Below are 13,552 nucleotides of genomic sequence, written 5' to 3' on the forward strand. Positions count from 1 at the left end.
TAAGGCTGGGTTCACATGGGTTTTTTGGGGTCGGATTTTGATGCGGAATCCACGTCAGAATCTGCCTCAAAAAAACGCCTCCCATTGAAATCAATGAGAGCCAGTCGTTTCCTTTTTCCGTGAGTGGTTTTTCCGCTTGCAGAAAAAAAGAAGCGACATGCACTTTCTTCAGGCAGATTCCAGGGCTGATTCAGCCACGGACGTCCTCGTGACACCTACCTCTCAGCTAGGCTCATTCATTTGGGCCTAAAGCAGTCGCGGCTAACCGTTTTCTGGACCGGAATCTCAGGCAGCCTCTGCGTCAAATTCTGGTCCTAAAAACTCACGTATGAACCAGGCCTAACTCTCCATAGACTCAAGGAGAAGAGTGTGTTGTGGGCTGGGGCTGATTCACAATATTCTTACAACAGTCCTTATGCCATATATAGTGATAGAGCCATTAAAAAAACAAGTGAGAGACTGATGCATGGAATACCATTGGATAGAGTATCCCATTAACTGTCTGCACTCCAGATATTACAATTGGATTCTCTTCAGCTCTATAACCAAGCTTACAGCACCATTAATTCAACTAGTATGGTAAGTGTGGCTTCGGCCCGGTTCACAGCTGCATTCAGGTTTCCATACGGGGAGTTCACTTGGAGACCCTGCAAACGAAAACCTATTCGCATTAAAAAGCGGTTACCTGGGAAATCCATGGACCCCATAGACTCTAATGGGGTCCCTGTGATTTCCGCTTGGTTTCTGCTCGAAACATGCGGAGGGAAAAGTCCTGCAAGCAGCACTTTTCTCTCTGCATGTTCCTTGTGGAAACCATATGGACCTAATTATAGTCTATGGGGTCCGCAGGTTTCCCAGGTAACTGCTTTTTAATGTGTATACGTTTCCCTTTGGTGGGTCCCCAAGCGGACTCCTCGAACGGAAACTGGAATGCAGATGTGAACTGGGCCTTAGTAGACTTGTAGGGGATTTGACTTGTAAGGTACCATATCTCAATGAGGCGTTACTATTAGGCGCCTTATTAGGATTTCTTCTGGTAGGAAATATATATCTATGTTTCATAAGCTGCTCTAAGCATAGCTTACAGTCGCACCACTGTCAAAGGTTGGAGGTCATGTGTACGTCATCAGACATTCTCGGAATCCAGCCATAAATCTAAGTCTGTTCTTAGTAATCTCCAACCCACTTGTAATTTAACATCTAGGGACAAACATTAGTGAGAGTATTGCCCTATTGTCCTTAAATGGCCAGAAAAACGACAGACATACTTGAAATTCAGAGTCATACAATTTCAAGCGTGTTCCCTGCCGTACCATACCCGACATAGCTGAAATTCTATAAGCGCTATTAGGAAAGTGGCTGACTTCATGAAATAACTTATATTGAGATTATGATCTGTGGAACATTAGATTTTGTCATAGGGAGCGTTCACACTACCGCCATTGTCCGACAGGCAGTGTCCGCTGCTAATGTCCGTTCAAAATCTTGCACGGACATTAGCAGCGGACACTAGCTGTGTCCGTGACATTTTTCATTCATTTTAATGGCGATCGGGTGCATTGTTTTACTGTCCGTGTCTGTCCTTAAGTGTCCGTTCCTAAAGATGTCTTACTTTTCAAGCAGACAGCAAAACCCGACATGTAGGTTTTTTCTGTCCGCTTGAAAAGTCGGACATCTTTAGGAACGGACAGTTAAGGACAGGCACGGAGTGTAAAACAACGCACCCGATCGCCATTGAAATGAATGCAGAATGTCACAGACACAGCTAGTGTCCGCTGCTAAAGTCTGTGCAAGATTTTGAACGGACATTAGCAGCGGACACTACATGTCGGACACAGACGGTAGTGTGAACACCCCCTTTAGTTGATAATTGTTAAGTTCTGTTTAAACAACAGAACTTCCCAAAAATTTTGGAACATTTATCAATAGACAGTGTATAAGGTTTTATTGGCATACATACTAACTAGGATTGAGCGATCGGGATCAGAAAGAGTAAATTTTACGATCACGATCGGTTTCCGATCCCGCCTAAAAAAAGATTGGGAACAGAATTCTGATCCCAATCGCTCAACTTACCTGCACAGAATCGCTGCCGGTGCCGCTCCGCGTTCTTCTCGCTCCTCTTCTATCTCATTCACAGGCCTTCAGAGCACCGTGCGCGCCCCTGCCTCCCAGGCTAGTGTTAGAGATGCTGGGAGAAGGAGTGGCTTGTGGCTTAGGAGAGTGTGGGCGGGTACTGGGAGGGGAGACGTGAGTGATGCACTCACTTCTACCCGCCCTGTACCCGCCCACACTCTCCTAAGCCACAACAAGCCCCGCCTACTTCCAGCATCAATAACACTATACTGGGGGGCACGCATGGCGCTGTGAAGGCCTGTGAATGAGAGAGAAGAGGAGCAAGAAGAATGCGGAGCGGCATCGGCAGCAGTTCTGTGCAGGTAAGTGAAGGGGAGTAAGTAGCCGGGGGATTTTTTTAATCACTACACAGTGTGGAGTTCAAAAATTGAAGCGTTCAGTTTTTGGACTCCATGCTGTGTAGTGAATAGGATCATTTTTAAAATCTGATCTTCGATCATTAAAAAATCCCATTGACTTGCATTAGGATTGGAATTAGGATCGAGATTGGGTTCAGATGGAAAATGATCGGAAATCAGATTTTAAAAACGATCCTGAAATCTCAAGATCGGCTCAACCCTAATACTGACCACTTGAATTTTATAGCTATGCTCCACAGGCCACATCTCTAGCACTACTGGTAGTAGTGTGTATATATATATACTATATATATATATATATATATATATATATGCAGAGATGGGAAAATAAACTGTCCCAGCTGGCTCTCCACTCCTGCAGCTATACGATCTCATGCAGCTGCCAGCTGGAAGGATCTGCAGGTACACCCTTGCCGAGTTCATCGTCTACCTCCCAGGCGTACATGGTCAAGTGAGTGTTCAGTACATTGAGTAGTCAGTACAAGAGATGTCAATTCAGATTTTTTTTTTGTAGAAAATCCACAACGTTTTACAATAATAGGAAAGTTAAAAAAAAAAAAAAAAAACTCATTCATACAGTATGCCTGTCGCGGTGCATAGTGTGAACTCTAGCAAATCTACAGCGATCCTGCAGAAAATCCACAAGAATTGCATGATTAGGTGCAGATTTTTGGATTTCAGGTACAAATTCTGATGTTCTACTGTAGAAATTCTGTATTATGTGCATGCCATCTGGATGTACCGTAACAGGGACCTGTCACCTCTCCTCATATGTCTGTTTTAGTAAATACAGTACTTTTATTCCCTATGAAGAAACAATTCTGGAGCATCTTCTCTAATAATTCTTCGTTGTACTGTTCCTCTTTTACTCATCCTGGACATTTAGGATTAAAGAAAGTGTGACAACGCCAGCGATGGTTGGATGTGGATACACCCCAAATTGGTAACACACAGAATTCAATGTGTTCATACATTTCTAAGGCCTGCCTTCCGTATTCTATTTGGAGAGTCCGCTATTATATATGATATAATATAATATACAGTTTCCTAATCCTAATCTACACTGCAGAGCTGATCTGGGTCCTGTAGTTAGAGTTGGAGTTAAACTGTGATAAAATAGAGAAGTCGGAGTCGGTGGTTTGACTTCTACAAACTGAAGACACGATATAGGAGCGATTTCAGCATAACTGTGCGTCCTGTATTTGTCGTGCTGATGATGTCACTTATCTTAAGCTTTGGTTTCAGTTATATGAAAGTCAATGATGTGACAGCTATGCCAGGTGTCTGCACCCCTGCAAACCTTCAATGCCTTTTTGGAGCTTATGCTTGACTTATTTCAAAAGAAAGGAGGATTTAAAGCCTTAAGCATGTCACGCTCCCTCTCCTAAGAGCTGTCTCATTATCCTACATAAGGGGGCATCCCGGGATGATGGGTGACTGTACAAGGTGTAATTAGCATCTCCTTGTAGATTATTATCCCATGTGCACAGGTCCCTAAGATCCCTAGCAGGCAGCACTTGACGCTTTGAAGTGGCATGGTTAGAGAAAGATTAGAGAAGACTGCGGGGTGTGAGTTTATGAGACTGTCACACCTACAACTTCATTCTAGTATAATGTATAGTACAATGTACTACGTGGAAGGGTTGTATTCATACAGGGACTTAAATGGAACCTGTCATATAAATACTGTCCATTCTTGTAGGCATCATGTTATATAGCAGGAGTAGCTAAGCAGATTGATGTATACGTCTGTGGGAAAAGATTCAGTGTAACATGTCATTTATCCATGGGCAGAACTACTGATTAAGTTACACATCCCCGCTTCTGCCCGTGGCCGTCTCCACTTTGACCTCCAGGGGGCACCGCACATTCCGTTCCAGCGCTGAACAGCGTCGGAACTTAATATGCTACGATAGGCCAAAGCAGAGGCGGCTATGGGAAGGAGCGGTTATGGGTAAGTGAATGTTGGTTTAATATGGGCCCAATAAAGGGGGAAGTTACTGAATGGGACTCCATGTTATAATGTAGTGTTATACCGTGTGGGAGCTAGTTAAAGGGGTTCTCCGCTCCGCCTCTTGTGTAACATTCTGCCTATAAATTGGGCAGCATTTTTTTCTGTATGACGAATGCTCTTTAAAGCTCTTGTGGCAAAATTCATCTTTTTCATGGTCTGTAGACCAGTTTTCAAGAGCAAACTTAACATGTAGTGGGCAATGACCGCAGATTTCTATCGTAAGGAGCCTCAGTTTTACCCACAACATTTTGTGATCACTGGCTATCAATGATGGGTAGGACTTTGGATGTGGCGGTGGATGCTGCAATTGATGTGAAAAAGTAGCTGCTAAAATCACCCAAAATCACAAGAAATTGCTCGAAATTCCTTTGACCGCAGCAATTTTGAAGAGATTAGATAGCAATTTCAGATTGATTTTGTGAGAGACAAAAGGTCTAGTTGTAGCTCAGTCTTAGTCTAGAATCCTTTCTTAATATATAGTATATCATATATTTGATTAAAAGAAATAACTAAACGTGAACAAATTTTCCACCATTTTGCTACTTTAGGCTGGACCCTAAATGGCGGTGTTTTACAGTCGCTGCAAGGCAGATGGGACTCTAGTGAATCCCATCCCCACCTTACTGAAAAATACCTGAAGCGGATACACTGTGATTTCCAAAAAAGCTGCAGTTTTAGAAATCGCAGCTTGTCAGTTATCACCAGATTTTGACAAGATTTCCTGCGACTCCTTCACTATTGTTATACTAGGTTCTCACTAGCAATGGCTCTCTGTTGTTTAGAGAGCAGAGTTAAGGGGATATTGTCACTCCTTAGGGAGAGACCACCATATAGGTGTGTGGAGACTTATTAAGCCTTTAGTACTCCACTTCGCAAGGGACCATGGGAAGAATATGCAAATCTGACTTCCATGATGTAATTAGGAAGTCAGCTGCTGCCTCAGTGTTGCAAACCAATAAAGGGCGCTCATTGGAATGTGCAAGTCTGTCTTCCCTGATGTAATTAGGAAGACAGAATTTCAGTGAAATAACCCAATAAAGGTTTGCTCCCTTTAGCATCATGCTCGACCTTCCAAGAGGCCTTTTTTTTTTGCAATGATGCTGGGATTATTACCAGGTATAGTCTCTCAATCGAAGACGGCCGTTTCGATGTACTTGCATCTCGTCAGCTTGATGTAGAGAGGACTATAACCTGGTAGAAGTGAGAGGCTTAGACATATTCTTCCCTTTAGAGAGCAAAGGCAGACTGCTAAAACAGTGGTTACACACCAAGACTGGCAGACCTCATTGGCTATAATGGGGTCTGTCGTTTTTAAACTGAAAGCGGCGGAGGAAAGAGACTTCCATGCAGGACTTTTTCCTCCGCCTATTTTCTACAGACTTTTCAATGGACTTTCCAAAGGAGACTGTGCAGAAGTGAACCTAGCCTTAGTGAATGGAGTCACATGCGATCCCTAGTGTGCTGAAACTGTGACTTTGAGTCGAACACTGTCAGACTTTTTTGCAGTTTACAGTTGAGGTTGCAGCATGGTAGGGATCATAACGCACCTTTATTCACTATGATCAGTGAAGTAGTGGTCAGAGACCTGACAACCAGACCAAAATCATTGTGTAGCCCTTGCCTTAGTGTAAGGTGGCAGAGCCTCGCACTGTTTCAAAAATTGGCACAGAATATGGAATGCATCGACGCCCGCTTACTGTAAAGCTAGATCTGCTTTTCTGGCAAATAAACAGTCAAAGATACGCCTCTAATAAAATTATCTATTTTTTTCAGGTTCCTTTAGTTTAAGACTGACGTAGAAAACCCCAGCCTTAGTAAATTCCGCCATATTGAAAAGGTTTCTTACGTTACTAAATCTTCCTAGTTATTCTCTTTTCACTAATTGTAGGTTATTTTTTGCTTATTCAGATGGCAAAATCAGATAATCCCCTGGTTTTATGTTACCTGTCAAGGGTTTTGTATAGAAGGGTAGTTTATTTCACCCTTGTTGTCACGTGTGGCCTTCTGGGGCCTTACAAATACAGGATTTTACTTCAATATCTATATTCTTTATGAAGTGGCAGTGTAAATGTGGCTGTGAATATAGAATGATATGCGTGTGACTAGGGGAGGACGTCAGCAGACACAATGAAGGCACTCCAGGCTGACCCTGCCAAATGTTCCTGCACTTCCCAAGCTTCTCCCGGAGCTCGCCAGGAATTTGGACTTTGTGGAATCTAAATGACCTTCATAAAAGAGGATAAAGGGGGATGGGATTTTCTTTTCAATGTTGCTTCTCAAATCTGTGCATTTAACATTAAATCGTTAACTATTTACCATATATACTCGAGTATAAGCCGACCCGAATATAAGCCGAGGGTATATATAGGGAATATAGGGTATCTGCAGTGCTCCTATTAACCCCTTCCCGACGGAACAGGAGCACTGCAGATACCCTTTTTGTAAACACCATTGTTAGCAGGCGAGAGGACCAAAGTGAAACTTGTGGTTGGTATGAGGTTTTATATTATGATGTCTTGATGTATTTATCTATTGTCTCTTTCTTTGGGTGTATTTGACTAATTGGTGTATGTGTATATATACCATTAGCACTATGCCTGTTGAACTGGGATAACATACTGGGGGGGGATTTTTTACATTGTATTTGTATTTACTTTTATTAAGGCCCCTTGGAGATGAGCGTGGCCATGCTCAGTGTGCTATCAGTGTATTTCATGGATAGCACACTGACCCGTTCATTTCTATGGACCCGTACACCCGACCGTGAATTACATGGTCACCTGTGTGAGCCAACAGTCCGGGTCGCAAAATATAGAACAGGTCCTATTCCTGCCCTATTTTGCGGCCCCTGCTTTTATGGCTCCTATTCATTTAATGAAAGGGACCATGTAAGGACAGCCAGTACACGGGTGGCATGTGGTTTACACCTGCTTGTCCACATGCCTTTATTTCACAGCCGTGGAAAAGCACATGTTCTGCAGCCGGCCTAAGTCTCCTCTGCCATTAAGGGTCCATTCACACAGAGGAAAATGGTGAGGAATTTGGTGTGGAATTTCAGCGCTGAAAAAAAGCCTCCCATTGACTTCAATGGGTTCCTTTTCCACACCATTTTCCTCCGTGTGAATCAATGGTGTTTACTTGTGGTTATTTTCTTTGTGTTCTTCCCCTTTATCTGCTATGTCTCAATTTTTCATTTGATAAATATGGACTTTATACTGATGGTTTGTTTCTTGAGTTTTTTGGTTTTGTTCACTAGAAGTCACTCACAGACTTTTTTTTGTTATATTGGATTATTAGTCTGCTCTTTAGTTGTCACTTTAAGGATGGGGAAAAGAAAAAAAAGAGTCAACATTATGTCTTTCTTTTCAGATCTGTACTTGATGCATTGGCCTGATGCTCATATTCCAGGCAAGAGCTCTCGAGAGGCAAGAGCAGACACATGGAAGGCTCTTGAGGATTTGTACTACAGAGGTAACTTATTTCATCTTTGCCACCCAACGTGATTTAAAAAACATGCAGACCTTAAAGGGATTGTCTGGGATATAAAACAAACAAACTATGTGCCATACATCTATGTAGCTGCAGTGATTTTCCATGTACAACATGAGACAAAACTCAGTGGGGACTGAACTGGGGCAGTTTACAAGTTCAGGCCCCATGTAGCAGAAAAAAACAAACAATGTGTTTTAGGCCGGGACCCCACGGGACATAAACACTGCGATTTGCCTGCAGCGGAGACGCTGCAGAAAAAATTGCGACGTTGTACAGTGCAGGAAAAGTGGATGGAAATCATGCGAATCTCATCCCCACATTGCGAAAAAGATCGCAGCACGGACACGCTGCGATTTGCAAAGCCGTTGCTGCTTTTCAAATCGCAGTATGTCAATTTTATCTACGGAAACGCCGGCAGCTTTCCCGTTTATATAATGTTAAGAGAAAGTCCACAGAGGAAAACTCTGTGAACGCAGTGGTTCTTCCCGCAGCGCTTTATCACTGCGTTTTAGGCCTGTGGGGCCTTAGCCTTATAGTACCAGCAAAGCAAATGAAATTTTATAAATCTCATCCACACAAAAATGGGGACAAAAAAGCTACATTTTTTTTAAATTGCAGCATCTTAATTTTAGCTATGGAATTTATGGATTTACAAGTGTTTTCCCTATATATTGAATAGAGTAAGAAAAGTAGAAAAATCCATTGTAATCACTCAATGAAAAACACTACGAAAAAAAAGGCAATGCATTTTCACATTTAGCAACTTGGGACTTTAGCCTGAAAGAACTTTTGATATTTTTTTGGCAGTATTTGTATCATTAATAAATTTTATAATACTGTAAGGGAATTGCAATAGGAGCAATTCCCCAGTAGCTGCTGGAAACCCTGGGAAAGGGGCACAAGAGACAGTGAGCCCTAAGCTGAAGCCCCCACTGTCCCTTCCTGCTTGCCAGGCCCTATCCTACGTAATAGGCGGCAACTTGGAGACGATCCCTTCCTATATACATGAAACAGAAAATGCGGACAAAACAAAGAACAACAAAGGGAGGTCAGCTAGCCAGGGTTCGGTAATGAAGTGTCAAAATCAACATCCAAAAGAATAGTCAGTAAGGAAAGCCAGAGGTCAAGGATTAGAATACATGAATAAACAGCAAGAGAAAAAGCCAGCACGCAAAAATCAATAGCAAGCACCAATGTGATTGTGAGCCAAGAATAAATATGGAGGAGGAACCCGCCCTGGAGTTGATAGATGGACAGGCTGTCAATCACATGGCAAGGCTAGAATTAACCACTTCATGAACAGAGGCAAACAAGGGCAGAAGATGGGTGTGGTGGAAATTCAATCACAGAACTAGAACCGTGTTCACAAAATGCAACCAAAAACTTTAAGCAAGGAACCAAACTGCACACGCCTCCTGCACCGCCGAATACGAGCAGAGGGTGGCGCAGCGACCCGAACAGGCAGAGACGTTACAAATATACTTTATTGACAAATGATGGCTCCTTTCTGTGAAATCCTGTATTTCTTTACTCTTTCCTTTATTTCTCTATTGAGAACTGTCTCTGCTTCTCACTGTATACCAGCTTTTGTGTATAATGCAGGGAAGCAGCTGAATATATATATCCCAATCCCGACAGTGTTTTGGACCGGTGATATCTTTGGAAATAATACAGAAGCACCATAGAATCTCCTGTTTCATATGACACCAGAAGCAATTTCTACAATTTATAATGCCCGGGATATTTGACTGTTTGACCCTCCCCCAGTTCATGCACTTTAACTGCATAACAAATAACATATCATCCAAGTCCAATGCCAATCCGTAGGTGTTGCTGATTCCTGTTATCTCCCTCGATAGAAAAAGGATTGAGCACATTGAAATCCATCATGTCTCACCCTTATCTGTCTAACATTGTCTCTTCTAGGACCTGTACATATTAGAGGGCCAGTCATTCCCCAGAAATTGCTGAGTTTGGTTAAAATGAATCTAATATGAATGACCAACTTATGTCATGTCAAAGGATAACAAAATACCTAACTAAAATATACATCCATGGTACATATGGAAAGGCATGGGGTTGAGGCCATTCAAAGATGAAGCCATCCAGCTGTGTATATAGAATTTGAACCCTTTTGTTCAGAGCAGACAAGGTTCCCCGGTAATACTAATGCTACAGAAATAATCTGCTTATTCTACTACTTACAGTCCTATGAAAAAGTTTGGGCACCCCTATTAATCTTAATCATTTTTAGTTCTAAATATTTTGGTGTTTGCAGCAGCCATTTCAGTTTGATATATCTAATAACTGATGGACACAGTAATATTTCAGGATTGAAATGAGGTTTATTGTACTAACAGAAAATGTGCAATATGCATTAAACCAAAATTTGACCGGTGCAAAAGTATGGGCACCTCAACAGAAAAGTGACATTAATATTTAGTAGATCCTCCTTTTGCAAAGATAACAGCCTCTAGTCACTTCCTGTAGCTTTTAATCAGTTCCTGGATCCTGGATGAAGGTATTTTGGACAAACAATTCAAGTTCAGTTAAGTTAGATGGTCGCCGAGCATGGACAGCCCGCTTCAAATCATCCCACAGATGTTCAATGATATTCAGGTCTGGGGACTGGGATGGCCATTCCAGAACATTGTAATTGTTCCTCTGCATGAATGCCTGAGGATTTGGAGCGGTGTTTTGGATCATTGTCTTGCTGAAATATCCATCCCCGGCGTAACTTCAACTTCGTCACTGATTCTTGAACATTATTCTCAAGAATCAGCTGATACTGAGTGGAATCCATGCGACCCTCAACTTTAACAAGATTCCCGGTGCCGGCATTGGCCACACAGCCCCAAAGCATGATGGAACCTCCACCAAATTTTACAGTGGGTAGCAAGTGTTTTTCTTGGAATGCTGTTTCTTTTTGGACGCCATGCATAACGCCTTTTTTTATAACCAAACAACTCAATCTTTGTTTCCAAAATGAAGTTGGCTTGTCCAAATGTGCTTTTGCATACCTCAGGCAACTCTATTTGTGGCGTACGTGCAGAAACGGCTTCTTTCTCATCACTCTCCCATACAGCTTCTATTTGTGCAAAGTGCGCTGTATAGTTGACCGATGCACAGTGACCCCATCTGCAGCAAGATGATGCTGCAGCTCTTTGGAGGTGGTCTGTGGATTGTCCTTGACTGTTCTCACCATTCTTCTTCTCTGCCTTTCTGATTTTTTCTTGGCCTGCCACTTCTGGGCTTAACAAGAACTGTCCCTGTGGTCTTCCATTTCCTTACTATGTTCCTCACAGTGGAAACTGACAGGTTAAATCTCTGAGACAACGTTTTGTATCCTTCCCCTGAACAACTATGTTGAACAATCTTTGTTTTCAGATCATTTGAGAGCGGACTGTCCATGCTCGGCGACCATTAAACTTAACTGAACTTGAATTGTTTTGTAGAAAGAAATGGTCCAAAATACCTTCATCCAGGATCCAGGAACTGATTAAAAGCTACAGGAAGCGACTAGAGGCTGTTATCTTTGCAAAAGGAGGATCTACTAAATATTAATGTCACTTTTCTGTTGAGGTGCCCATACTTTTGCACCGGTCAAATTTTGGTTTAATGCATATTGCGCATTTTCTGTTAGTACAATAAACCTCATTTCAATCCTGAAATATTACTGTGTCCATCAGTTATTAGATATATCAAACTGAAATGGCTGTTGCAAATACCAAAATATTTAGAACTAAAAATGATTAAGATTAATAGGGGTGCCCAAACTTTTTCATAGGACTGTATATATGTATTTGGTCTATCGCAGCAGACATCTTACTCTTATTCATTTTTGTCCCTATCAAACACCAGAATGGTAAAGAAATAGGATCTGAGTGATGTTGATCGTGGGATGATTTTTTTTTTTTTTTTTTTTTTTTTTTATGTAGATTGTGAACCCCATATAGGGATCACAATGTACGTTTTTTTTTTTTGTTTTTTTTTTTCATTTACATACCGTATATACTCGAGTATAAGCCGACCCGAATATAAGCCGAGGCCCCTAATTTTACCGCAAAAACTGGGAAAATTTATTGACTCGAATATAAGCCGAGGGGGGGAAATGCAGCAGCTACTGGAAAATTTCAAAAATTAAAATGGTCGGAGTTTTTGGGCGCAGTAGTTGCTGGGTGCTGAGGAAGGGGAGGGGGTGTTTTGGTTGTCTGTCTGCCCCTTCCCTGAGCTTGAGGACTGGTTCCCCCCCCCCCCACACTTGGAATTCAGCCTGGCTGAATATAGGGTATCTGCTGTGCTCCTATTAACCCCTTCACGACGGAACAGGAGCACTGCAGATACCCTGTATTCAGTAGACCGGGCACTATATGTATTCTAGGGAGAGGAGTGATTTAGAACATTTATTTTATTTATTTAAATTTTCTTAAAGCTTTTTTTTTTCACTATTTTATTGGAGATTCTATACATTACTATTGCGGCTGGTCATAGACCCCCATAAAAAAAAAAAAAAAAAAAAAATTTTTTTGCTTGACTCAAGTATAAGCCGAGGGGGTCTTTTTCAGCACAAAAACTGCGCTGAAAAACTCGGCTTATACTTGAGTATATATGGTGTGTCTCTTGTAGAATGGGAGGAAATCCACGCAAACACGGGAAGAACATACAAACTCCTTGTAGATGTTTTTCCTGGCGGGATTCGAACCCAGGACTCCAGCGCCGCAAGGCTGCAATGCTATCCACTGAGCCACCGTATTGCCCCCTTGGGGTGATTATTTATTGGTTTAGTATCCTTAACCGAACCTCTATGCTGACTGTCCCACACACGGCTCCATTCAGAACAGGGGGGAGAAACTCCTCTGGTCGGTGAGGTTCTCAGTGGTCATACCCCCACTTTTCCTATGGTCGGGGAAGTTGGGAATACTCCTTAAACAGATGGGTATTTTTTTTCCCCAAAAAATGGTCATGTGTACTACTATGGGTCAATGTGTAGTCTGTTTTACACATGGACAGCTTAGGCTCGGTTCACATCTGCATCTTTATGGGCATTCCATTCGCCTCTCTGCATTTTTTTGCCTTTTTCGGGTGGGATCCACGTGGACCCCATTACAGTCTATGGGGTCCGCGGGTTTCTTAAGGGGGCATTCACATGATGTAATGGGGCGCTGATTCTTCCACGATAACTCACGTAAGCATCAGCGCTGCAAAACAGAATCCCATTGACTTCAATGGGTTCCGTTTAACGCGCGTAACACATTGAAATCAGTGGGTTAAAAAGCCTCTCATTGATTTCAATGTGTTACGCATGTTAAAGAGAACCCATTGAAGTAAATTGGATTCTGTTTTGCAGCGCTGATTCTTACCTGAGTTATCGTACAAAAATCAGCGCTGCGTTACATTGTGTGAATGCCCCCTAAGGTAACCACTTTTTTAATACAGGTTAGGTTTCTGTTTGGGGGTCCGCTTGGGGAACGGAAACCCATGCGCAGATGTGAAACAAGCCTTTCAAACCAAAAATATGTTTGTGTGAATGTTCCGGGGCACAGCTATACTC

The 13,552-nt window shown here is 42.2% G+C and overlaps 1 protein-coding gene across 3 annotated transcripts in view; it reads left to right on the plus strand.

Moving 5' to 3' along the window:
- The window catches only part of LOC142218789 (glyoxal reductase-like), a 98,592-nt gene that overhangs the window by 15,039 nt on the left and 70,001 nt on the right, over positions 1–13,552 (plus strand). For all 3 annotated transcript variants that reach the window (XM_075287717.1, XM_075287716.1, XM_075287718.1), the window contains exon 4: positions 7,879–7,980. In XM_075287717.1, the coding sequence (XP_075143818.1) occupies positions 7,879–7,980 (102 nt within the window). The remainder of the gene's footprint in view (positions 1–7,878; positions 7,981–13,552) is intronic.

The sequence above is a fragment of the Leptodactylus fuscus genome, chromosome 9, assembly GCF_031893055.1.
Source record: "Leptodactylus fuscus isolate aLepFus1 chromosome 9, aLepFus1.hap2, whole genome shotgun sequence".
Taxonomy (NCBI): domain Eukaryota; kingdom Metazoa; phylum Chordata; class Amphibia; order Anura; family Leptodactylidae; genus Leptodactylus; species Leptodactylus fuscus.